This window comes from Empidonax traillii, unplaced genomic scaffold (genome assembly GCF_003031625.1).
Source record: "Empidonax traillii isolate 1590-97213 ecotype Southwest subspecies unplaced genomic scaffold, ASM303162v1 scaffold339:size995844, whole genome shotgun sequence".
Classification (NCBI taxonomy): Eukaryota; Metazoa; Chordata; class Aves; order Passeriformes; family Tyrannidae; genus Empidonax; species Empidonax traillii.
In genome coordinates, this window is record NW_020955532.1 from 434,844 (window position 1) to 459,642 (window position 24,799).

A 24,799-nucleotide genomic window follows, 5' to 3' on the forward strand; every position below is an offset into this window, starting at 1 on the left:
ATACAGTTGAAAGTGATAATGCCTTTTGTTGGTTCTTTCTATAATTAAAAAAAAAAGAGGTACTTAAGAATTATTAAAGATTAATAATAAATTCTAGTTGACAGTGCCATGAATAATAAATCTGTGCTGATTAGATCATCTAATGGTATATCCTTGTAATGTTTAAACACAGCTGCAGTTTCGTCAGATATTTTGGTGGGAGGAAAGCAGTGTTTATTTTGGATTTATGACAATTGAGAGCCCTTAATCCTTAATCTTGCATAACAAGTGTGTGACGTATTTATTCTAGTGATGGGAGGCTTTCTGCTCTGCTAAAGATGTCTACAAACTTTTTGGAACAGTGTTGTTACAGAACTTTTGAAGATACAAAGGAATGGATGGAAGTGATAATTTACTTCTCATTCAAATCTGAATGCCATAAAGTAGGTTTTGTGGGTTTATATATAAGGACTGAAGTCATAGATATTTTGATGTTTTAGGGTGGATCGAAGTACCTGATTTTAGCACAGAGGTTCACACATGGAGAATAGATTGAGTGACTTAATGCAGGAACTGAATATGTTAAATGTTGAGGGCATTTTTTCAACTTTTTCTTCAGTGTAAGTATGATGAAAGTGTAATCTGGTAATGTCTCATTAGTTCCCCACTCTCCAATAAAAGCAGAATGCTGTAACATTTTCAACAAGATAAAACTTGGTTGTCAAACCAAGCCAGGAAAAGCAAAATGGCGATTAAAGAAAATGTCAAAGTGGGTAAACACTGGTCCTTGCTGGAATACAATACTTTCAGTTTTGAATTTCTGGTCTAAATTAGGAAAAAGAGGAATTTAAACCTTGGGTTTCTTGTACCAGATGATTGTGTGTGTTAATATCAACATTATTTTCTGAAAATTTTTCCCCTTATGAAAAAAGCTATAGATCTTCTTCCTGCCATATTATAACAGCTTCTTTAGAATTTCAAACACTATAGGTGTGGGAAAACTATTTTGTGTTTACTTCTAACCTCCTGCATGACATAGCTGAGTAGTAACATGCATTGTCAGAACAAATGCTAATTACTGTCAGGGCAGTTTTCCTGAGAGGTGTTTGTTTGTGTGTGTGTTTGCAGCATATTAGTTTGTGTCAAAATGAATCTCATCCCTGTGGATGCACCAGAGGTGTCTTTGTTAATAAGATATAGCATGTGACTCGTCACTGTTCACAGATTCAATGAACAAGAAATTTTGCACTGGACTGCAAGTCCTATTTGAAGTTGCCACACATTGCACTCTTTGTACACCTTCCTCTTGCCCTAATTCCTGTTCATCTGCATCGTTTCCAAGTATTAGGTTGTGCTGCACAGTTCCTCGTGGTTTCTTGCACACAGAGTTAGCTACACTTCACTGTAATCGTCATTTCAGTAGTTCACTGGGCCTTGTGTGTATATCTAAAACCCCAGAGAGGACCTGGATTTATTCACCATCCAGAGAGATGAAAGCTTTAGAGAAACACTACCATGATAAGGATGCATGCCAGGCCATTGCTAAGTGGAATGGCTGTATGAAATAACTTTGAGACCCCCTAGAAGTGTTGGATCAAGACCAAATTAGGAGTTAGTAGGAAGTCCAGGGCAGAAAATGAACACTTTTGTAGCAATTCATCATTTTATGTCGGATAAAGAACATCAAGAAAAATGAGGCTGCTGAAGACTGGAATGGCGATTGAGATATTGTCTACAATCTCCTTGAAGTAGTGGAGCTACTCATGAACTGAAAATTTTGAAAAGAGAGGTCTTAACCTTTGTAAGTATTTTTTCTTGTGATCTTAAATTCTTTTGTAGAAATGAAACTTCTGTTACCTGGTGTTTTTTAAATTGATACTGCCATGACTTCTTGGAATAATTAATCCAGGCCCAAATCCTAGTAGGATTGGGGTGGGATTTATTCCCAGACCAGTGTTACTATGAGTAAAGGAAGGCTTTTTTGTCCTAAAAAAGGCTTGATCTGTCTATAGCTCCTTTGCTTACAGTTCTTTCTATTCCCTCTCACATGCTACAAGAAGTCTTTCTGTCCCTATAAAACAGTATGCAGTCTCATTTTTGCCTTCTTCCCTTTCTTTTCAACAGATTTGCTGTGAGTAATTATATTTAAAATTATTTGTTCCACCATTTGCTCTATCTAAAATTATTATGTTCATTATATAATTGGAGCATTCAGAGCATTTTATCATGGCAGTATCTGAGGTAATTCCTTAATGTTTGTTTATAAAATATGAAAAAGTTGTCAATTAAGCAGAGATGATTTTTTCTTGAGGAGAACTGTAATTTTTGTGCAATAAGTAGATCTGTTTAGAATGTCCATCATATTGTATTTCTAAATGATGTAAGCCAGAGAACAAAGAGTATTAACCCACTGACTCTGGAGAGCTGCTTTTCTTCATACTTAGAGGGTTATAGGGTAAAATTTTGTTTAGCATGCATTATTTCCTTTCCTTCTCAAGACAAAGCTGAAGCCTTGATTGCTTCAGAATGTAAATTAATTTGAGATATATAATCCTGATGTCTGAACACCTAGACCTTTCCACCAATTCACTAGTCCTTGGAGAATTATGAACAGGACTCATGCATTGAGGTTTGGGGAGATAAAGTGGAAAAGATGGAACATATTTGTAGTCACTCAACTTAGAAGAGACTGAATGAAACTGAAGGGACAACAGATTGTTTTTATAAAGTGGAAGTTGAACAAGGAGCTATAACTGTATTAACTGGATGTTTCTGCTTCTCCCAGGCTCTTCAACTTTTGCTGTCTTCTGATTTACCAGGAAAGAAATTCTGGAAAATCTCTGAGGACTGAGTGCTCAGGCATGTGGGGGATATCATCAGCTTGGTATAGATGAAAAGATTTTGTTTGCAATTGTTGTATGCTCTTTAACTTTTCTTTGAATTTTGGCATTAAACTTTAGTAACAAACTTTTACTGTTTTAAATGCTTTTCTTTGTTTAAATAAATATGAGTTTTTGCACAATATTGTATTAAAGTGTTTTTATTTACACATTTGCTTGAAATTATTTATGAAATTTACAGAAATTAAATTTGCATAAAAGCAGGGACGTGAAGCATAACTGACATTTTAATGTTTTCCTGCAAGTTGTGAAAGTATTAAGAGAACAAATGTTTTTTAGAACCACTGTAAAACTTGTGTGAAAAACTGTTCAAAATAATTTAAATCACTTTTCTGTCATATGAAAATTCCATACCACGTATCCCATTTTGATCACATTAAATTTTTTCTCCTTAATGCAAATTGCCAGTAATGTAATTTCCATATACAAAGATATATTTTGGTGCTGATTCTTAATAATTTCCATAACTTTTTATTGTAATATGCATGACATCAGTGAAGTTGTATCATAAACATGAGCAATACTGTGTGAAATATCCTTTGTTAATTAAATGGAATATTGGTATGTGTGTGATTTGGGTGAGAATGAAGAAAGCTTACAGAAAACTTTGGAATTCAAGACTTCAAAGTACTGAAAAGCCAATTACATCTTCTATATAAGTCTAGAAATCATCCTATGATTCTTCTGAAGAAGAGCTGCAATATACATGAGCCACTTGGTGACCTGAAACTTTTTAGTTACCTCTCAGTTCTCCTTGAGGCAATCTTCGCTTTCATGTCTTATGGAACACTTGCTATATGTACACATAGATGTGGATAAAACTATAACATGACACACAAGTTCAGCATTATCTTAGCTTGCTTTGAGATAACGACTGTTCACTTTTTCAATTTCTATGAAAATTTTCTCTCACTCTGCCCCTGTTGCTGTGCCAGTCTGTTGTCAGTGAAAGTATTTTGTAAGTGCTGCAGAGGAGCTAAGAGAGGGAGGACTGTGATGGGTAAGATAAACAGCATTTGAATTTGGTTTTACGCATTGATGATTCCCACTTTGTACCATGGGGCAGGTGAAGAAGGTCCACAAGTCTTGAGCCCATCCACAGAGGACTTGGTACTTCTGTGCCAATCTTCTGTGCTGTGTGGCAGGACTGATTTTGACTGCAGTGGGAAAGCAGCTAGAAATTTTTTCCATTCATTTAAATATTTTTGAATTGTAGTTTTTGAAAAAAACCCACAAAGTTCCTTCAGGTATATTTCATGGAAACAAAGACAATAAAAATATAGACCTGAATTTTAGTGCTTTAGAAAGCGCTTTTTTCAAGTACTTGGGCAGATTATATTTTTACATTGTTACTTGTTTTTTGTATGTCTCACTTACGAAAAAATGAATTATTCACAATGTCTCAGCAATTGTCTTTATTAATATATAATATAGTTTTTTGTCTGAATTGGGCAAAGAAATCTTACTATTTTACATTTTTTTATTCACTTTAAACAAGTAGGAAAATGCACATGAAAATAACTAGCAGCGAATTGTTTGAATTGTTAGTCAGCTTGCGGCGTGCCTCGTGAAATAGTGCTGTGTCCAGGGTTGGTTAGTAAAGCAGGATATTTGCAGGCATTCCAAAAAGAACTAAGGAAAGTGTAGATAGTATTAACAGAACACCTGATGCTTAGTTTATGAAGGGTTAGGGAATAAGAGAGGATGAGGAAGGGCAAATATATTGGTAGAACTTGTGTAATGGAGAGAATTCATTAATAGCGGACCAGTGAACTATAAATTGCCTTTAATCTTTTGATCCTCTTATTTTTGTGTTTGGATATTTATTTTAATTATTTACCTGGACAAATTTGTCTTTATCTTTCAGCATAACTTGTTGGAGTATTAATTTTTTAGTTACAGTCTGACTAATTCTGTAGTGACCACTTTGTTCTGGCTTAGTTATATGACTGTTTCATTTAAAGATTATTTTTTTACGTAGTTAAAATTGTATAAAAGTCCTAATGAGTATAGTTGAGCTTTACCCAGATATGCAGTCTGTGTGTGGCTTGGTAGAGTTTATTCCCTACTGTTTTTCCCTAGTTGCTTAACCTACTGGAAGTTAGTGGTGGCATTTAGTATCAAATATACATGAATGGATCTGTTTGCATAAGCACTTTCTCAGTCTGCTTTGATCAAAATGAGATTATTTACCTAATTAATCAGTGAATTTTTAGCTAATTGCACTAACCCAATTCTGGCATTTTTTGGAATATACCTTAAGAGGGTGTTAATAAGTAGCAGCTGAGAATATATTTACAAGTTACCGTATGCAGTTGGGTAATAGTATATTGTTACGTATATTTTACTCATTAATATATTTGATTCCCAGTGAAGGCTTGGGACAGTGTGAACTAGATTCTTACGTGCTGTAGAATTCATCTTCTTCCAGATCCCATTTGTTGTTTCAAGAGTTGGGTACCCTGCCCGTTCCTTTTACTGTTCCTTAAACTTCACAGTGGAGCTGCATCTTTGAGTAATTCCAGATTAAGTGTAGTTGGACAGAAAAGGGTTTCCTTGCCACATGCTTAGATCACACAGCTAAATCAGGGCTTTCTGCTGTCAGAATGGGTAGCTTTGCTTTCTCTTTTCCAACCTGAAAAGTGCATTTCTATCTTCTCTCTTTGGTCAGCATTGGCCTTTCTCTGGCATGGTGGATCATGGCTGGAAATTAAGCCCATAATACACTGAATAATTTAACTGTCTGCACTCATCATGAGTATCAGAGATGAATATGAGTAGAGATGTGGAGATTGGAGCATATTGGGGAAGAAAGGGGAAGTTAAGTGTCTGTTTAATGACAGGTAGTGCTGAAATTGCTTTAGCTATGCTATTAAACTTCATGCTCATGATAAGAATTTTGTGAATTCCACTTATTTTTTTGCTTAGCAAGTTAGAGAGCACTCAGAAAAATATCTCAACAGACAAATACAGGGTATGGCAACCTGCTTTTTTTGTACTTTTATTCCTAGTACTGTCTTGAAGGGTCTTGATTTATTATAGACAGTGTTGATTTACAAAATCAGTCGTTCTCTAACTCTGTTTCAATTTCTATTTCACTCTTTATTATACTATCAGATTTCCAAGCTAATTAGAACAATTCATCTGAAATGTTAGATGCATTGTTACATCCTATAGACTTGGGCTTTGCCCCCTTTCTTTGCTTAACATATGTAGATTTTTTTTTATGTTACTTCTGTCGTGTTCTCTGTAGTCTTAATTTCTTTTGAAGTAGTTTTGTAGTTCTTTATAATCAAAGTGTTCAAAGTTGTCTCATCCTGATGTGATGGAAAAATTATCTCCAGTCATCGTCATGACCTCCACTGAAACAAAATTAAGTTCTTGAAAATCCATTCAGTTAACCACACAAATTGCAAAATCAAAAGTCTTGGTTTTATGGACTGGCACATATTTCAAGCTTCAATCAAGTGTGGGCAGTGATAAAATATCTTATTTAGTTTGATTACAGATAGAGAGTTGGAATAGTGCTGGATACTTTAATCATAAGGATGTATTAGTTGACAAAGTAGGATGTACCTCAGCTTCTTCTCTGTGGAGGCACCTGGATAGGCTGGAGATTGGGTGGATTCCAATGGGATGAAGTTCAACAAGGCCAAGTGCCGGCCACTTTGGTCACAACAACCCCCTGCAGCGCTACAGGCTGGGGACAGAGTGGCTGGAGAGCAGCCAGGCGGAAAGGGATCTGGGGATGCTGATTGACAGGAGGCTGAACATGAGCCAGCAGTGTGCCCAGGTGGCCAAGAAGGCCAATGGCATCCTGAATAGTGTGGCCAGCAGGACGGGGGGAGGGATCCTTCCCCTGTACTCAGCGCTGATGAAGCTACACCTTGAGTATTGTGTCCAGTTCTGGGCCTCTCAGTTCAGGAAGGATATTGAGGTGCTGGAGCGGGTCCAGAGAAGAGCAACGAGGCTGGTGAAGGGACTTGAGCACAAGTCCTAGGAGAGGCTGAGGGAGCTGGGGTTGTTTAGCTGGAGAAGAGGAGGCTCAGGGGTGACCTCATCACTCTCTACAACTCCCCGAGAGGAGGTTGTAGCCAGGTGGGGGTCGATCTCTTCTCCCAAGCAATCAACAGTAGGACAAGAGGGCACGGGCTTAAGCTCTGCCAGGGGAGATTTAGGTTGGATATTAGAAAGGAGTTCTTTACAGAGAGAGTGATCAGGCATTGGAGTGGGCTGCCCAGAGAGGTAGTGGATTCACCATCCCTGGAGGTTTTTAAGACAAGGCTGGATGTGGCACTGAGTGCCATGATCTAGTAATCACAGTGGGGTTGGATCAAGGGTTGGACTTAATGATCTCGGAGGTCTCTTTCAACCCAGTTAATTCTATGATTCTATGATTCACTATCTTTCGGGGAAAAGTTGATGTATTTTAACTAAAACTGTTTTTGTGGATAATTTTAAAAAATGTTCCTGTCTGTTTGCAGTGGAATAATCCTAATTAAAGTTAAAATTCTCTGGATGTTGTTAACAATAGCTGTCAGAAAAAGAGACGTGATTATCTTAAGTATATCCAACTGCTTAATTGCCTGTTATTTTTAGCTTTCTATGTGAGAGAAAATCAGTATTTTTAGTAATAGTCTTAATTGCTCATAGTGTCTTATGGGTTCCTGTTTAAAACAAAACAAAAAACCCACAACATCATAAATTTTAAGGTGTATTAGTCCTTCCAATTTTTAAAATTTTAAAATTATCTTTAGAGAAAAGACAATCTATATAACTAAAGCATAGATTTTTGAATATTAATACTGAATGAAAAAAGTATATAAAGAATATATGAAAGACAGATTTGCATAAAAAAAAATTATAAAAAGTCATTAACAAGTGATTAAGACAACTATTGTCATGCTGGTGTATTGTCATGCTGGTGCAATTCTGTATGTTAGTAGAATTATCAGGGTTGTCAAAATCCAGCTCACAAAGCCAGCACTTAGTGTTTTCAGTCATAAAACTTATGGAAGGAAAAAAACCCAACCCCCCAATCTTTTGAAAAGTAATGTAAGAAGACTCCAGTTCTATTATTGACTTAATTTCTCTGTTGCATTTATATTTTCATACTTCAGTCAAAATTGAAATCCGAATTTGGATGAAAAGGGAGAAAGAACAGCTGTCACAGTTGTGTTCATCTGCTAGAGTTTTATGAAGCTTCCCTGTCAATGTTTACATGTCATTGGAAATAGTTTGCTTTCTACACAGTAGACTTGACTAAATCTTAATAGGATTGTTGCATTGCTTTATAATGTGACTATTTAGAGTCTAGGTGCGGTATTTTTTTTGATTATTCAAACAATTTGCAGGTAATGCTGTCTTTGGATTTTATAGTTCTTGAACTATTACGTATTCAACATACTTTTGTGGGCAAGATGTAATTCAAGATGATAGTTTGATTAAAAATTTTTCTCATGAGCTTCTGTTTGATTACTAAGTGTAGTACATGTTTCAGGTTTTTTTTCTTTTTACTTTGTAAAATATTTGCTTTACTCTTTTGTGCTTAGGGTTTCATAATGCGTTAAACTGAAATCATGTTTGTCTACAAGCAGTTCTTTGGTGTAATCTCCCTGATTTGTGTATCTGATATTATTTGGTCCAAATTTATAAACAAGGGAGTGTAAAAAGAAAGATGCTTTCACCTGTTTTAAAAGCTATTCCTAACTCTTGTTGTTTTCAATCAAATAAAATATGGAAATAAGAGGAATAGAAAAGTTAAAGTGGTGCATTTGTAATAAAAACTGCAGTAGAGGTTACTCAGGTATTTAAAATTTAAAAAGTTAAATGATTTTTTTGTGAATATACCTTCACAGGAAAACGATGTTATAATAAGAAGTAACTTTCCCTTTCTTAGGGAGAAGAGAGGGGGTAATACATTTTCTCTTTTTTAATTAAACAAAAAAAAAATTCCTTTTTTTTTTTCTCAAATGTCAGCATTATTTTTGTTAGACTTTGAATAAAAGGAAAGAACTTTTCCATATTTAAGAAGAAAATATCTGAGTTGTTCAGACTTGTCATATTAGAAGATTGTCTTCCTTTTTCAGAATAGCTTCTACATATTAAGTTGCTGCGTTCTGAGTCCCAAAGCTGTCACTTTAACCTACCTAAATAACTGTTTCAAAGCAGTATCATATCTAATTATCCTGCTGCAGTATTTTTATTGAAAGTGTAGTAAGCAATAGTTGCTGCGTTCTTTGATCTATGACTGACAAGCTTTAAATAAAGTGTCTAAAGGGATTAAGAAAGGTTGGCTGCAGAGAATAGCTTTAAGAGCAGCTATTGAAGAAACACCTACTATCTCAAAGATTAAAATAAGTGTTGGAAAGAGATTTATCAGACCTAACAATTTCTGATGCCTGGTAGTAATTACTTCAAGGTACCACTGTTTGAATTAAATGTTCTTTTCTTAAAAATGTTGCTGTATATGGCTGACTTTCTTGTGAAGTAGATAATTTTTGATGTTTTTCTTTGATGATGTAAGATAGTAATGTTGATGTAACTGAAAAAATGGCAATTGCCAGTTAATTTTTTTTTTTGGACTATGTCTGTAGGCATAAGATTACAGTCATCATCCTACTCTTCCTAACATTACCAAAATGTCTTATTGCTGTTGGAGCAAAAATAATTGAGTTACATTTCTTTAAACTTACAGCTTCTTTTTATCCGTTTTGCTCTCTCCAGGTTATTACAAGTGGAGGCATCTGTAGGTGGAGTTTGAGGTTTTGGGTTAGGGTTTTTGTAGTTCTTTTTATTTGTTTGTGGGTGGTTTCTTTGTGGTTTTTTTTGTTTGTTTTCTTATTTTGTTGGAGTTTTTGTTTTAAATCTTTGTTGAATGCTTCCATGTCATAGCAAAGAAGTGTGTCTTGAGAATATTGATCAGTATACCACGCCTCCATTTATTTTTTTTAGTAAAGCTGTGGTGTGAATACTTTTTTGAAAAGCAGCCAGGAGGTTCAAACCTGCATAAAACCCATCTTCCTTTAGATGACTGTCATGGTTTTATACATTAGAGGAAAAACCAAGTAGAGACTTGAAAGTTACTAATAAAAATTTCTTCAATCATGTCAGTGCCAGGAAGTCTATCAAAGAGTCAAGAAGTCTGACAGAGGTGTGACTGTGAAATGTCATTTCATAGCAGGGGAGCTGTGTGGAATTTTTACTTAGATGTTTCTTGTGAAGTAACTTTCTAGACCCTGTCTTATGGACAAAATCAGAGGAATTCTTTTGAATTTTTGCTATAGAATATGTATAGAAGAAATCATTAAATTAATAGAAAAATTCTAGGTTAAATAGGACTAATCAGAGGTTTCTAACAAAATCAAATTAATGTTTCTGTACTGTGATAGTATCTGTTTAAAGACCATGAAAGCAACTTTTGTGTCAGTAAACTTGTCTTTTGTTCTTCTCCCTTATAAATCAGTTGGCATGATAAGATGCCCATTCATCCTATGAACTCTGCCTTGCTCTTTTTTTTTTCCTTGTTGTACTCTCTCTAACTTGGAGAGTCTTCCAGTTTGAGTTACTTACCAACTTACCTTCTGTGTTTTACAATACAGGAAGTCTTCAAGACCTTTAAGCATCCCTAGTTTTATTAATTTTATATTGTGGTTAAATGCACAAGTTCTAAAAATGCTCAAGTAGCATAATTATACTAGTTTTTCTTCTATTTCTGCTGACTAGTGAGTAGTTTTGCTTCTTGGCTTATAGATTGTCTCTGCTGTCTGTTTTTCCTGAAAGTTCCACATCATTTTACTACTGCCAGGCATTTCTCTTCTCTCCCAGAAGGTCTGTAAGGTCATAGCAATTGTTCCATTTGCTATGTGATTATTTTATTTATTATAATGTATTTTTTAATGCTAATCTTTTAAAGCAGTATTTACTGTGAGGGTGGTGTGACCCTGGCACAGGCTGCCCAGAGAGATATGGATGCCCCATCCCTGGAAGTGTTCAAGGTCGGGTTGGATGGGGCTTTTAACTGGTCTAGTGGAAGGTGTTCCTGCCCATGGCACAGGGATTGGAACTAGTTGATCTTTAAGGTCCCTTCCAACCCAAACTGTTCTGTAAGTCTTTACTGTTCTTGAGATAGAGGTCCACAATCTTGCTTGTGTTCTAATTCAAGTAACTCTGGTAGTTTAGAGCTTAAATATGGATTTTATTGTCACCTAGTATCTAACTGTACTCTATATTAAATATTATCTTACATTTTCATAAGAAAAAATAAGCTCAAAACTTTTGTCTTAAGTAATCAGAATAAATAAATCAGATCTAGCCTCTCTGTTGTTTTGAAGTGTTTGATGCTTTCAGCTAACTTCTATTTGTCCATTAAATCACAGTATTTTTGTATTATTAATTTTTTTTTCTCTAAACCATACCAGAAAGTACTTGAGGAAAAAGAATTTTTGTTCCCTATGTATATATAAGAAAAAAAATCTGTTAATGAAAGTCCTGTTTTAGTGCATAGGGTGATGTCGATTTTAATTATCTACTTTGAAGGTTTGTTGTGCATCTGTATGTGTGTTTTTAAATTTTCAAATGTATCTGTCTAAGGAAGGTGTGTTATTTCAAGACGCTTAATGCACACTCTCAGAATTTTAAAAATTAATTAATTTTATAGTAGTGTAAAAAACAATGCATTTCTGAAGTTTGAAATAGATTTTGTTGTTTATATTGTCTTATATTTGAAGGCAATTAAGAATAATAGACTCGTACTGTGAGGAAGTCATGAGAGGTTAGTGCAAGGTATTTGATTTGAAACTACAGATTGGAAATGTTGGGTCATGGGAATAAATGGAAAACAATATCTTGAATAATAGTAGAAGCAGTAAAATGATATTGAAGAGAAATCAAAAGATTTCTTCAATATAAAAATGAAAGAATTGTGAAGGAGAAAGTTAATTACAATTAATGTAACTATGGGAGAGACACATAGTCCAAAGAGAGCAGTTTATTTTAGTTCTGGCTTCTGCATTCGTATCCCTCTCCCCATGGTCTCCATATAGTTATAATTAATGATCATCATTCTATGGTGAAGTGGCACAGAGGTGGTTATACATTCAGATATAAATTTTCTCAAGCGTGCTTTCCAACAGACTGGGAAATTACTTTAATGGCTTTTATACCACTAAAGGTGGCTTTTGACATCCAAATATCACAACTTTGTGTGTTTATTATGAAGTAACTCACAGGAAAAAAGCTAAAAGAGAGTTACTTAAGCAATGACAACATGCTGTACAAATGCCAGGAACATTAACATTTAAATCCTGTTGCACAGATCAGTACCATATGAAGATCTAAGAAGAGATTTTTCAGATTAGGTGAATCAGTGCTTTAAACAAAATTGTAAGCAAATTTTTTGGGTCTTATTTTCAATGAGATATTTGGTTAGTTAGTAATGTTTTATAGCTTTCAAACCAATACAAATAGTTTTGTCAGAAGTTTGTATGCTGAAACTTTAAGAATTAGCTTTTGCTTCTAGTTTAAATGCAAGCCTTTTTAAATCACAGTAATAGTAAAGTCATTGGGGTTTTCATCAGCATGGGGATATTTTGTTTGCTTTTGATTTGAAAAATTTGATAGTTTTAATTTTAAACTGTGGAAAACAAGTTCATTAAGCAGAAGTGAAAAATTAGGTACTTCAGCACAATAATCAAAATAGAAAAAAGAAAGGTTTTTTGCAAAACAAGTTTTCTTCTGTAGGTTTTCATTGCATTATTTCATAAAAACAGAAAGGATTTAATGTTTTTATAGCACATTCATTTTGACAAAGCCCAATACATTAAAAAAAATTGACTTATGAATTGTGTTCTCATCAAAGATATTTGTGAACTGATTTATGAATTCCATCTTTAGTAAATTATGAGATAAAAATTTACTTTAATGCAGTATGGCTGTATTTTAAAGCCAACTAGTTTTCTTAAACTAACATTCTGGAAGAAAATTGAAGAGACTATTCTATTACTTTTGAACAGATAAAGCAGGTTTTTTTTTTTTTCCTAGAGGTTTGATTATTTATTTATCTTAACAATAAATACCTATACAGTATGTAGAAACATGTTTGAACTTCATGAATAAAGCAAGCCTTGTGTCTTTTTTGCCTCAGAAGCATATGTTACAGTTTCATTAGGAAATTATAAATCACAGAGATTAAGCTAGTTAAGGAATGTGTTCAACAATTAAGCAACATAAGCAGTAGTGTTACCTGCAGAGTGCATTCTCCTCTAATATGCTTCTTGAAATTCGGGAATTTGCAGTTTGTGCTAAAAAGTGGAAATAATGGATGGTGCTTACATTCTGTTGTAAATAAGGCAAGAAGTCTAAAAGGTGGATTTCTTTATTACTAGCTTTGAGTGATGCGGAAGATTACGAAAAAAGGAAGCGTGTAATTTTGATTAAGAAATTTGACCGATATTACATAGTGTGGATTGGCAGCAAACTGCTACTGTCAAAGACTTGAGCATATGATGTCACTGAAGAACAGTTATTTCCCCTACCATCCATTTTAATTTGAGAACTTACTTAGTTGTGCCATTCAAATGGCACCATAAAATTAAAAGTAAAAATTGCTTAATGAGTGAGTGAGTTTATACTTATATAATGTTATGATCATATGTAAATGGTTGCTGAGCTTACTTGACAGTGGCAAATTTTTCAGTCTTCTGTCACAGAAGTTTTTCCCTCTCCAATAAATATTTTTTAAATTTACAATAATTTATAGATTCTTTTTGAAGGCATTTCCAGTGCTAGAGTGATGGTCTCTGAATAGCTCTAATCAATCCTTTACCTTAACACAGGGAAGGACTGTGTTCCTGAGGTTTGCTTTAGACTTGTTTGACCACGCTTTGGTTTTCTCTTATCCCATACTTGATGTTTTGTTTGATTGTGTTTGTGTGTATGTGCATACATAGACTTAATGCTTAAAAAAATTAAATGATAAGCTCAAAGTAGGTAATTAAAATACAATATGGGAGACATGTTCAACCTTTAATCTTTAATTTCCTATTCTCTAAGCACCTTTTGGATTTCTCAGGAAATTCCCTATCAGGCATTCTAAGAAACTACTCATCTGGATCCTGTGCTCATCATGCACACTGGTTGCTAATTATGAGTCTTGTAATTTGGTGTCCATGCATCACTTTTCCCTGGCAAGCTGTTTTGGTTGACAGCAGCTAACCTATTGAAATGAACACTGAGAAGAATTTGTGCTGAGCATTCTGATCTAGATTATTGCTCAAATATATTTTTAAGAAGAGCTGCCATCTTATAAACTTTGAAGGCTCCTGTTTCACAGTAATGTCATTTCCAAGAATATGGCTTATACTCTTTATTGCAATTGTAAACTGCCAGGTTTACTAGCCAGATTTCTCACCCATATAAGAGGTTGCCAGTCTTGTATTTGGCATTATGCGAGTTCTGTGGGTCAAAGACCTGTTGGTGCACCACGTTTACTTAATTCTCCTTTGTACCTTGTTTTAGTTGTAGAAATTTTGAAATAGTAAAGATATTTTTCATCTTCCTCATGGCTGACTTGTGGAGCAGTAATCTCAGTTTGCAGCCTATGAGGAACTAATCTCTTTTGTTTAATTTGCATCATGAGCTGAGAATTTCTGTTTTTCAAATAAATTTATCATCCTTAAAAAGAGGCTTGTTTCTGCATAGAAGTTTGCAATAGGTTATGAATATGAGTTAAGGGACAAATTTATTTAGGGACTGGATTATTTAGTGTGTGGGGGAAAAAAGGATCTTTGCTGTTAAAATCTAGTCAAGAAAAAGCCTGACTTGAAAAATCTTACTGGTAAGCATGTAGGCCCACTAAATGAAGTCTTTGAATGATTTACTGATTACTTTTATACAGAATCTGAAATTAGAGAAAAAGTATATGAAATATTTACTGTTTTGTGATAGAGCAAATTGAGAGTACTTGCAGGGTCATACATTAATTCTGATGAGCATAGAAATTCAGTCTGAGTGATCAACTTCACGGTGTTTTTGGACATGGTTTACCTTGCTCTCCAGGACAGAAGAGGTTGTAACAGCTGCAATGTGCAGTAAAATTACTTAGAGAATTTATAAAATATTATGATTGATGTTTAAAACATCATTCTTACACTGATATATAAAGAGATTCGTCTTGCTTCCTATTGCATCCTAATGAAATTGTAGCGGATCAACTGAGAACAAATGTAAGATTATTAACAGTGTTAAAACAGACAATTCATCGTGTATGTGAGAACATGACTAGTTATAGGGGAATATTTGAAATGCAGTAAGATCATATTTACCTAAGCCTGGACTGATGAGATGATTAAGTTATTTTTAATTTTTTTTTTTAATTATACCTTTTGACTGTAATACCATAACAAAAGGAAAGGCTTTACTTTGGTGATTAATCCTTAACCAGCTCAAAATCTATTTCTATCAAATTAATGTGTAATTAGGACTTTTTCAATGAGAGATATTGATGTGGTTTTGTACATATTTAATTAGGTAACTGTTACTGAAAGAATTTACATTTAAATGCTCTATTATATCCTGATCTCCTTAGAAAAACATTGCCTTAGTTAAGCAGTGACTGAATAGCTGTTTCTTAAAGCTTTTTGAAAACTGAATTTGAAGTGGAATTTGTAAGATCTTCTAATTATCAAAATATTACTGCACACCTCTACATGCAACCAAATCTGTGTGATTTTGTAGTTTGTATACTTGAGTGGTAACTTTTAGGTTTGGTCTGCCTGAAGATACAACATCTGAGTAGATCACAGCAGAGTAAGCTTTATACAGACAAGTGCCTATGCACACATGGCCAGAATGGTTTCCTTGCACCACTGCAAGAGCTATATAATTTGGACTTGAAGTATATGGTAATACTTTTTATACATTAGATGCAAAATAAATTTACAAAATTATTGATAAAAAAAGAACAATTTTAAAATGTTCAGATAATTAACTGTTCTAATGTTTCTTTGTATTGTTTTATATACTGGATGTATGTAAAGAACAGTCATAATTTATTGGTCATCTCCCAGTCTCTTTTGGGCTTCAGCACTGAGTCTTTCTTGTACTGCCATCCATTTTGTTCCCTACCTCCTAATCCAATGGATTCATCTGAGTTTTGCTGATTCTGAGTGTTGAGAAACCACTCAAGATAAAAAACTGAAATTAAAACATTAATAACGCAATTAAATATGTTTCATTAAAAATTCCTTTGAGAGGATATATACTTTTATAGAGATATCTTTTGTATGAGCTTGCTTAGTGTAATGAAGTACTAAAACTATCAAGTTATATTTTTCTTTTTTTCTGACTTTGTAAAGACTGAGTTTTGGTGTTGGCAACAGAGTTTAGAGAAGTTCTACATGCAGGTTACCCTTTTGTTGGTTGCATTTGAACGCAGCTGGACACAGATTGCTATTTGGATGCATTGAGAGGGCTACTAGTTACTGTAGCAATACCATTAACCCATTCTAGTAATGTCATACATTTTCAGTATTTTATTTCAGGACATGATTTCTTCATAAGTAAAATTCTCTCTGAAATTAAATTTTTCCAGTTCTTTGATGCAAAAATTTGCATTGTATAATTCCATCTGTCTGTGATGGCAGATGTTTTTATGCATAATAAAAATGGCCAGTCTTCGCGAACGAAGAACCGGGGAAGGTCTTTACACTTTCCAGCCTGCGCATTGGGTTTTTTAGGTGAGACACAGTGTGCGCGGAACTGAGCCCACCCTTTAATCCTGAGGTTCATCTGCCGGGGCCAAGCAAGCTTGGACGGTGGCAGCGAGGTCCTCAGGATGTAGATGGATTGCCTTACAGGGCTAACGAGCTCCATCTGCCCGGGGAGTGGCCCTGACCAGGAATCGAACCTGGGCCTCAGTGGTGACAGCGCCGTGTCCTTAACCTCTAGACCACCAGGGGCTCCCTTTTTATGCATAATCTGTACTGGAAAGGTCAAAGTCCAGCATTCTTTAGAAGAAATCAACTACATATAAAAGGCAGAGATCAAATACGAACTTAGTTTTAATATTTGAACAACTTCTACCAAAATCATCAGTTAGGCTTAATCTTGTTTTAAAATCTGTTTTGTAATGGAGGCAAGTTATTTAGTGTGTATATTTTTACTATCATTGGAAAACTACATCTGTAAGTAGCTGTAAGTAATATTTTTTTTTTCCTTTTATTTTCATGTCTTTGCCTTTGGGAATGGATCCAGTTAAAGATGTTTAGAAAAAGTTACTCTTTTTGCACTGTGGGAATTTTCAGAAGAATACCCTGGGAATGAGTAAAGAACAGCTAATACCATGCTTACAGCAATGCACATATTCAGATCAGCATGTCATAGACTCCATGCTACAACAGTTTTCCTCCAGGCAACTATTTTGCTGTCTTTTACAGTTACATAGATAACATGAGAAAGATCTCCACAGGAAACTGAAGAAAATTAGAAATGTTTCTGTAAGACCATAATTGGATACGGTGATCTTTTTCCCCCCAGATATTGATACATGCACACACTGGCTTTCTATTTCTGTCCATATTCTTTTATTTATTTTATTCTTCTTATATATTCTGTCCATATTCTTTTATTTATTTTATTCTTCTTATATATTATATTCTTTTATTTATTTTATACTACAGTCCATTCAGATATTTGTTATCTGACAGTCTGTTCAGATTTCCCTCATTGAAAATAAATGTAAAGTTATTTAAAACTAGAAAGTGCAGTTACGTTGTCAAGCACATATATAGTATCTCATGTATTTTTGGGATGGTTATTTTTGCTGCTTCTGTTGTTTTTCCTGAAATCATTTCTATATGCTTTCTTTTCTAAACTTCTCTAGTGTGTTTATTTCTTCATCGGAACAAACAAACAAACAAAGAGAGAAGCATAGAGCTTGATTGCTTTCCCCCCTTAAAACTGCATGGAAAAAGAAGCATTTTCCACTATGTGCCTACCAAAATAAATGAGTAAATGTTAAATATGTAAATTATTATTTTACATAGCATTCTACCAGTCAACTCTTCTTTAATTGGAGCTTATCATTAAAATGGATGGCCTTCCTCAATAAAGTGTAGCAAATTAAGGTGAATTGGTGCAGCGGAAACCATGGCACATCACTGAGGACTTGCATGTTTGTGACTTTGTTTCTGTGATGCTGTACCATCTTTATTAGAATAGTGCCTGGATGCTTCCACAGTGTAGGTCCTTGTTCAGCATACACCACATTTAAATCAAAAAGTACTAGTTAATATGACATATCCAAAAATATACTACTTAGCTGATTTAATGAACATGTATTTTAATATAGCTTGAAGTAATTAGACTTTTTCTTTGAAATGTTTGGTTGCTGAGTTTTAAGCTGAAGTTTGACTCAGTTGCTTTACATAGGGTAAATGCTACTAGGGTGTAATTTAAGTACAATTGAGTTGTCTTACACATTCAATTAGATTTTGTTTTTAATTTCAAAACTTTGTTATCTGACTTTAGAAGAGATGACTTAGTGATGCATTGGAAGCACAATGGGATTGAGAATTAAGCTAGAAGTAGCTTATATATTTAAAGAACATATAAAAATATTGAATATTTATTTTGCATTTAAGAGGCTTATGAAAATGCTAGAGATCAGTCCATTTAAGCCACAGAAAAACATAATGTTGTTCTCAGATGTCTCTTCAGAAGGGAGAGACAGAGCAAGATGCCTATATGAGTACTTCCAAAAAGTGCTATTTTTAGTTTTATAATGGTTGAGCTTGTGGTTCTCTGACATTATAATTGGGGACTATGGGTTCTTTTAGTGAAAAAACTGGATATTTTAAATGCTTTCTATATCTGTTGCTTTATAAGGTCACTGAAACTAGAACAGAGAGAACTTGATAATGGTTACCTTTCCATATCTTAATTTTTTTTTACTGTCTTTCCCTGTGGTAAAATAAGAATTTTACTTAAAGTAGTGAATTCATGTCAGACCTGTACTCTTTTCAGAAGGGCCTCTCCTGACATTCTCTTTGTGCTTGGGGAACATACCTGTGCTGGACAGTAATTTGAACCATTGAAAGATATTTCTTAAAAGTTATATTGTATTTTCTGGGGGAAAAAAATTGTCATTCTAATTGATGATCCATCTGTACTAGAACAATTAGAATCTAGTTTTTCCAAAATATTATTGCTGGAGTGTCTTTGTTGTCCAGATTGCTTCATTCAGCCTAGCTTCACAAACTGGTGTGGTTTTCTGACTGCTTGTTGCAGTCAGTTCAATCACAGAATGAAAAATCTTTTGCTGTGTGTTTAAAGTTTTATTTCAGTGAATTTTATACTTTCACAGTTTAGAGGTCTGCATTCTGAGACAATCCTTTTAAGACCAAATTATAGCTAATACTGAGAAACAAGATTTTTTTTTTTCTGATGTGATTGATCTGATTTATTTTAGGTTACTGGTTCAGAACAAGTCAGGTAACACTCCAAGACTACTTGTTCTTCTGTGTTGGCTTTGAGGGGAGGTGAAAATGCCCCACCTTCGAAGGTTATGTGTATCTTCAGCTTTTTTGTTGGTTTAAATCCTGCTGTGAGAATATAGTGTGAAATCATAGATTTTGTAAGAGAAGGACAAAAAAGGAGGTAAGATAAGAAAGATGAGAAAGAGAAGATAAAAAGTCTTTTTCATTTGTTATCTTTTCATACCCACCTGTAGAAGGGTTATTGTGTTGTGCTGAGGTTTATAGCTTCCTTTTTGTTCAGAAATGTGATAGCAGTATCATGAAAAGAAAAGGTGCTCCAAGGCAGGAAATTTGCAAAGGAACACATTATCTAAGTAGCTGTAATCTCATTCTTTCAGCAGATGTTTAGTGGAGGAGGGTCTGAAGACTGCTTCATTCAAAGGGAAGTTCAGTATATGTTTGTGTTTTATATAAATATGAGGAACTCTTGTTCATTTATTGTTTTTTTCTATAGACATAATGAAGCAGAGAGGGAATGGATTGTTTCTTTTTTTTCCATCTAAAATATTAAAATGAAAATTAAAAATATTAATGAGACTTTTTTTTTTCACCGAGGCACTGGTTTATGAAGATCTAATAAACTGTATAACTGTAAGACTTTTTTGTGAGTTAACATGTATAAGATCTACCAAAGAATTTGTTTCTGCTGTAAAGGGTACATCATTAATTTTTCTAAATTCACATGAATCTTCATCCGTAATTTCAATTTTTGAACTGTTAAAAAAGGCTTCTGTTCTAAAAATTGTGGAGTTTCTTGTTTAAAAATCTCAAGGTACATCAGGTTGGAGGTAGATAGATAAAGACTTAATATTGATTTTTTTTTTTACAGGTTCATATGAAATTTGTCATCTTAAATCAACCTTTTTTGTCCATGTTAAGTCCACTAATTTTCTGTCTTTCTCCAGATCTTTTGTGCATGCCTAGTAATTTTTCTGTTAGGGAACTTAGTAAACGACATGTTGATGTTTCTTTGTTACTTTTTCTGGACTTTTGGGGACTCTTGTATTTTTTTGAGCTGAAAAACAGGCATTTCAGTTTGGATTAATTTTGCCAAATGTATATCACCTTAGCTACTTCTCTAATCTGTTTCTTCATTGCTAGATATTTTGGTTCTTCTGCTGATGCTGGCCTGTTTGCCTTCCTTCAATCCTTTCTTGTTATTTCCCTTGTATTCAAGCATCTTTACCGTGAAAATACTTTTATAAGTGTTATGATGGACTCTTCTCTTGATATGTTTTTTTGTGGAGGGATTAGGTTTAATGAGTGAAATGAAGCCAAGTTTGTTCTAGAGAAACTCTTTAATGAGAAGGGTCTACCAGAGTATGTGATGGGACTTGAGCATCAGGGAGCATCATCTCCACTTACTGCCTATGTTACCCCCATTTTCCAAGAAGCATTGATAGAATTTGCTGTCCATTGTGGGGGATCTGCCCTCCTTTTAACTGGGAGGAATACTCTGCTCACACTGGGGAAGAATTTTCTTCCTCCTCACAAAAGGATCTGTAAAAAAAAATTTGCTGTTGCAGTCTGCTGCTCACTCTTCATTGTTTTGCAAGGCAGTTATATCTTAGTTTATTATACAGGGTGTTTGAAATATGATGAATACTTGTTTATCTGGGTTTGTAAAACTGCACTCCAATGCAAAGGTGGCATTCCTTTAACAACGAGTAAATGACTACTGGTATGTTGTTTACAACCCTGCCACCTCTGAGTTCATCCTGTGCTGTTATTTTATGGATTCTCTGCTGCAATCCCCTGTTTTATTTACCAGATTTCCCTGGTAAGTAAATATCTTAACTAACGCTTTATTAACACAACATAATCTTCTTGTCCTACAGCCATTAATATTTCACAATCCAAACCCAGTGATCCTTTAGAAGGTGCACACCCACATACAGACACCAATGCAAAGAAGAATGCTTTGGTAACACCTTGCTGGTAGTGTCTATTAGTAGTGGTAAAATCAATGGTATGTTAACATTATTTTAAAATGTATGTAATGATAATTGTTATTATCAATTGACAAATAAGTGCTTTAAGGTAGCATAATCAAATGTGATGACCTAAGGATGTACTTAGGCATCTGTAACTACATACTGAAAAGCTATAAAATAGGTAATAGAGGAGTTTTAAGACACTATATATTCTTGGTATTCTACGCTACCTTGCAGTTGTGTAATGGAGCAAACTCCTTTTTTGGTGTCCTGTGCGCTGTTTGGGGAGAATTAAACACCTCTCTCTTCTACACCACCCTCTCATTGAGAATAAACCAGGGCTGGGACAGATGCTTCTTTGATAGTCATCTTGATACACTAAGACACTGTGAGCTGCTGCAAGAAGGAAGCTACAGCATTTACTCAGAGCATTCACAGTTCATGTTAAACTCTCTTCCAGAGCTGTATGGGAGCTTTGGGAGTTGGGTGGCAACACAGCACACATTCTGTGTTCTTTTCAAAATGGATTAATTCAGACGCTGTGCTTTAAAAAGATGGTGTAACTGAGGTGGTAAAGTTTTGGTTCATGTTGAAATGTGAATTTCTTTTAACATGCTTCATGGAAATACAATTTCCATGAATCCTGAGATCGCTGGGGTTCTGTGCTTTTCCAGTGTTGAGAATCATGTATTTTTTGGGGATGGAGGGTGGGAATCATCTGTTTCCTTTTGTCTGATTTCCTTCTAATTCGAAATACTTGCCTGACAAACAAATCCTCCCTGAAAAGTTGTAGTCTGCTTTCTAAATAAATTTCAGTGGTTTTCTAAAAGGTATTTTTCAGGGCTTTCTCTTCAGTGAAGATTGGCAACATATTTGCACTTTCTGTGCATTGATGCAAACATAGTCATCTTCTTCAGAGATTGTTCATATATAGCTTGAGGGCTCTCAGAGTGCATCTGGTCTTCTTTCAGGTGTGAAATGTTTAGAATAAAGTAATTTATTATATATTAATTCTGGTTAACCAGGCATGATTTGAGATTTTCACAGTCTGCAAGAAATTAAGTATTCATTAACATTTAAAGCCATTAGATGACACAGTTGAGCAATAAATGATTCATTTAGTCCCTGTTAAAGTAAATGTGCGTTGAAGTTTCTGACTAGAAGATAAGTGGTGGCTGTCTTTGTTTTCAATTATTTTCCTCATTCTTGCTTTATTTATTCTGTGCACTTCATTGACTTGTCTTTCTCTCTCTTTTGCTGAAACAGAAGAAGAAGAAGTGGAAAATTTTGATGTTTCCAGCCTGGCTGAAGAAGTGCTGCAGAACATAGAAGCTGACAGTTACTGGTGCATGAGCAAGTTGCTTGATGGCATTCAGGTAAATTGATTTTTCCTGTCTCTTAAGTAGTGGAGTTAACCAGTTAATGTCATGGCTTTGAACAACTTCAAGGTTGTTGAGAAAGAGTACATCTGTGAAAAACAGGAGAGAAGTTGATTTTTCCCATTGGAGAAATCTACTGCTAGTTTGGCATAGAAAGGAAAGAAAGGAAAAAAAAATTGTGGAACTTCTTTTCATCAAAATGTCTGCATGTTTCATTGTGATATGATGTTCTAGAGCAGAGCTGAAATTTCCAGTTCCAGAGGCATATTTTGTACCTCAGTCACCAAGCATAAAGAATGTTTGCTCAAGATCTCACTGAGGTGATAAAAAGCTGGCTTACCTATTAAGTCATTAATATAACAACTTATAGGTGATTGCTGTCTTAATAGTTCCTGAAATTATCTTCATATTTTTAAAATATTGATTTAAAACTTGATACTTATGCTATGTCACTGATTTTTTTCTATGTGGAGAAGCTATAAATGCAGACACAATTTTCTGTTAAATGCAGCAAGTTAGAATCTGATAATGGTGGATTTGTGTGTGGATGTTTGCATTCGTGGACATATAAGTTTATGCAGATTAGAAGTACCTACAACATCCTTTCCTATGATTAATACTTTAATATGAATGTTTCATGGGCTAAAGCATATCGGTTAAGGTACATTGTGAATTGAAACTTGTAACAGAGTTCATGTTTGACAGAATTATTATAAAATTGAGTCAACAACAGAAGTCTTTCACTTTTCTGAAGGCATATTAAGTGTATTTTTCCTGGTTAAAGGTCAAATAGCTTAATGTTTTGTGTAGCACTGTTGAAATGCATAGTCATTTCCAATGTTGAGTCTTGTAAAAAATGCTTTTTTCCTTATTTTGATGTCTCAGAACAACTAAATTTTAAAATACTTGATCACATTAAAAATATGTGAAAAGTTATTACAAAGAAAAAAAGTGAGAGCTTGAAATCTGCTGGAAAGGAAGAAAGCCAGGTAAAGAAATGCAAGCCCTCCAACTGTTTTACCTGTTTCTGGAACACTGTCTGTCACTGGCCTGCTGCTCTATTTTTTTTCTAGGAATGAAGGTTCAGAGATTAGGTCATTTGTCCTTAAAATTCTGTTTTCATACAAAACCATCAAGTACTGATAAGCAAAATATGGAAACTAATTGTAATGGAATTAAATTGCATCGATGAAAACTTAAACTGTTACATAAATGGAATGGTACTGGATGTATTCAAGGATGCACTCATCTATCAAAAGCAGGCTTGAAGGATTATGCTAGTGGTGTGACTAATGATGTTACAGTTAATTCAGTGCAGCTGCAGAGTGCTGCTGAAATGGAAGGGTTTCTTGTTTTTCTTCTTCTCTTGTTTTGTTTCCTTTTTTTTTCTGTGGTGATACCACTTTACTTGCCGGATAAAACAGTCATGTAGTTGCAGGTTGAAATGGCTGGGAAAAATAACCCTGCAGAGAAGGACTTGGGGATACTGGTGGACAAAAAATTGGACATGACCAGCAGTGTGCACTTGCAGTCCAGACAGCCAAATGTATCCTGGGCTGCATCAGAGAGGCCACCTGGTCAAGGCAGGTGATTCTGCCCCTCTGTTCTGCTCTTGTGAGACCTGACCCTGGAGTACTGCATCCATTTCAGGGATCCACAGGACAGCACAGATGTGGACCTATTGGAATGAGTCCAGAGGAGGGCCATGAAGATGATCAGAGGGCTGGAGCACCTCTCCTATGAGAAAGGCTGAGAAAGTTGGGGTTGTTTAGTCGGGAGAAGAGAAGGCTCCAGGAAGACATTATTATAACCTTTCAGTACTTAAAGGGGGCTTTTAAGAAAGCTGGAGAGAGACTGTTTGCCAGGGCCTGTTGTGGTAGGATAAGGGGTGACATTTCAAACCGAAAGAGAGTAGATTTAGATTGGACATAAGGAGTACATTTTTGACAATGAGGGAGCCCAAAGGAGTTGTGGATATACCTTTTTTGGAAGGTTGTTCAAGATCAGGTCTGATGTGACTTCAAGCAATCTGATTCAGCTGAAACTGTCCCTGTCAGTGACAGGAGGTTTGG

At 34.8% G+C, this 24,799-nt stretch overlaps 1 protein-coding gene across 2 annotated transcripts in view; it reads left to right on the top strand.

Moving 5' to 3' along the window:
* Positions 1 to 24,799, top strand: part of TBC1D22A (TBC1 domain family member 22A) — a 164,516-nt gene that overhangs the window by 44,451 nt on the left and 95,266 nt on the right. For both annotated transcript variants that reach the window (XM_027892147.1, XM_027892148.1), the window contains exon 9: positions 22,615 to 22,724. In XM_027892147.1, coding sequence (XP_027747948.1) covers positions 22,615 to 22,724 — 110 coding nt within the window. The remainder of the gene's footprint in view (positions 1 to 22,614; positions 22,725 to 24,799) is intronic.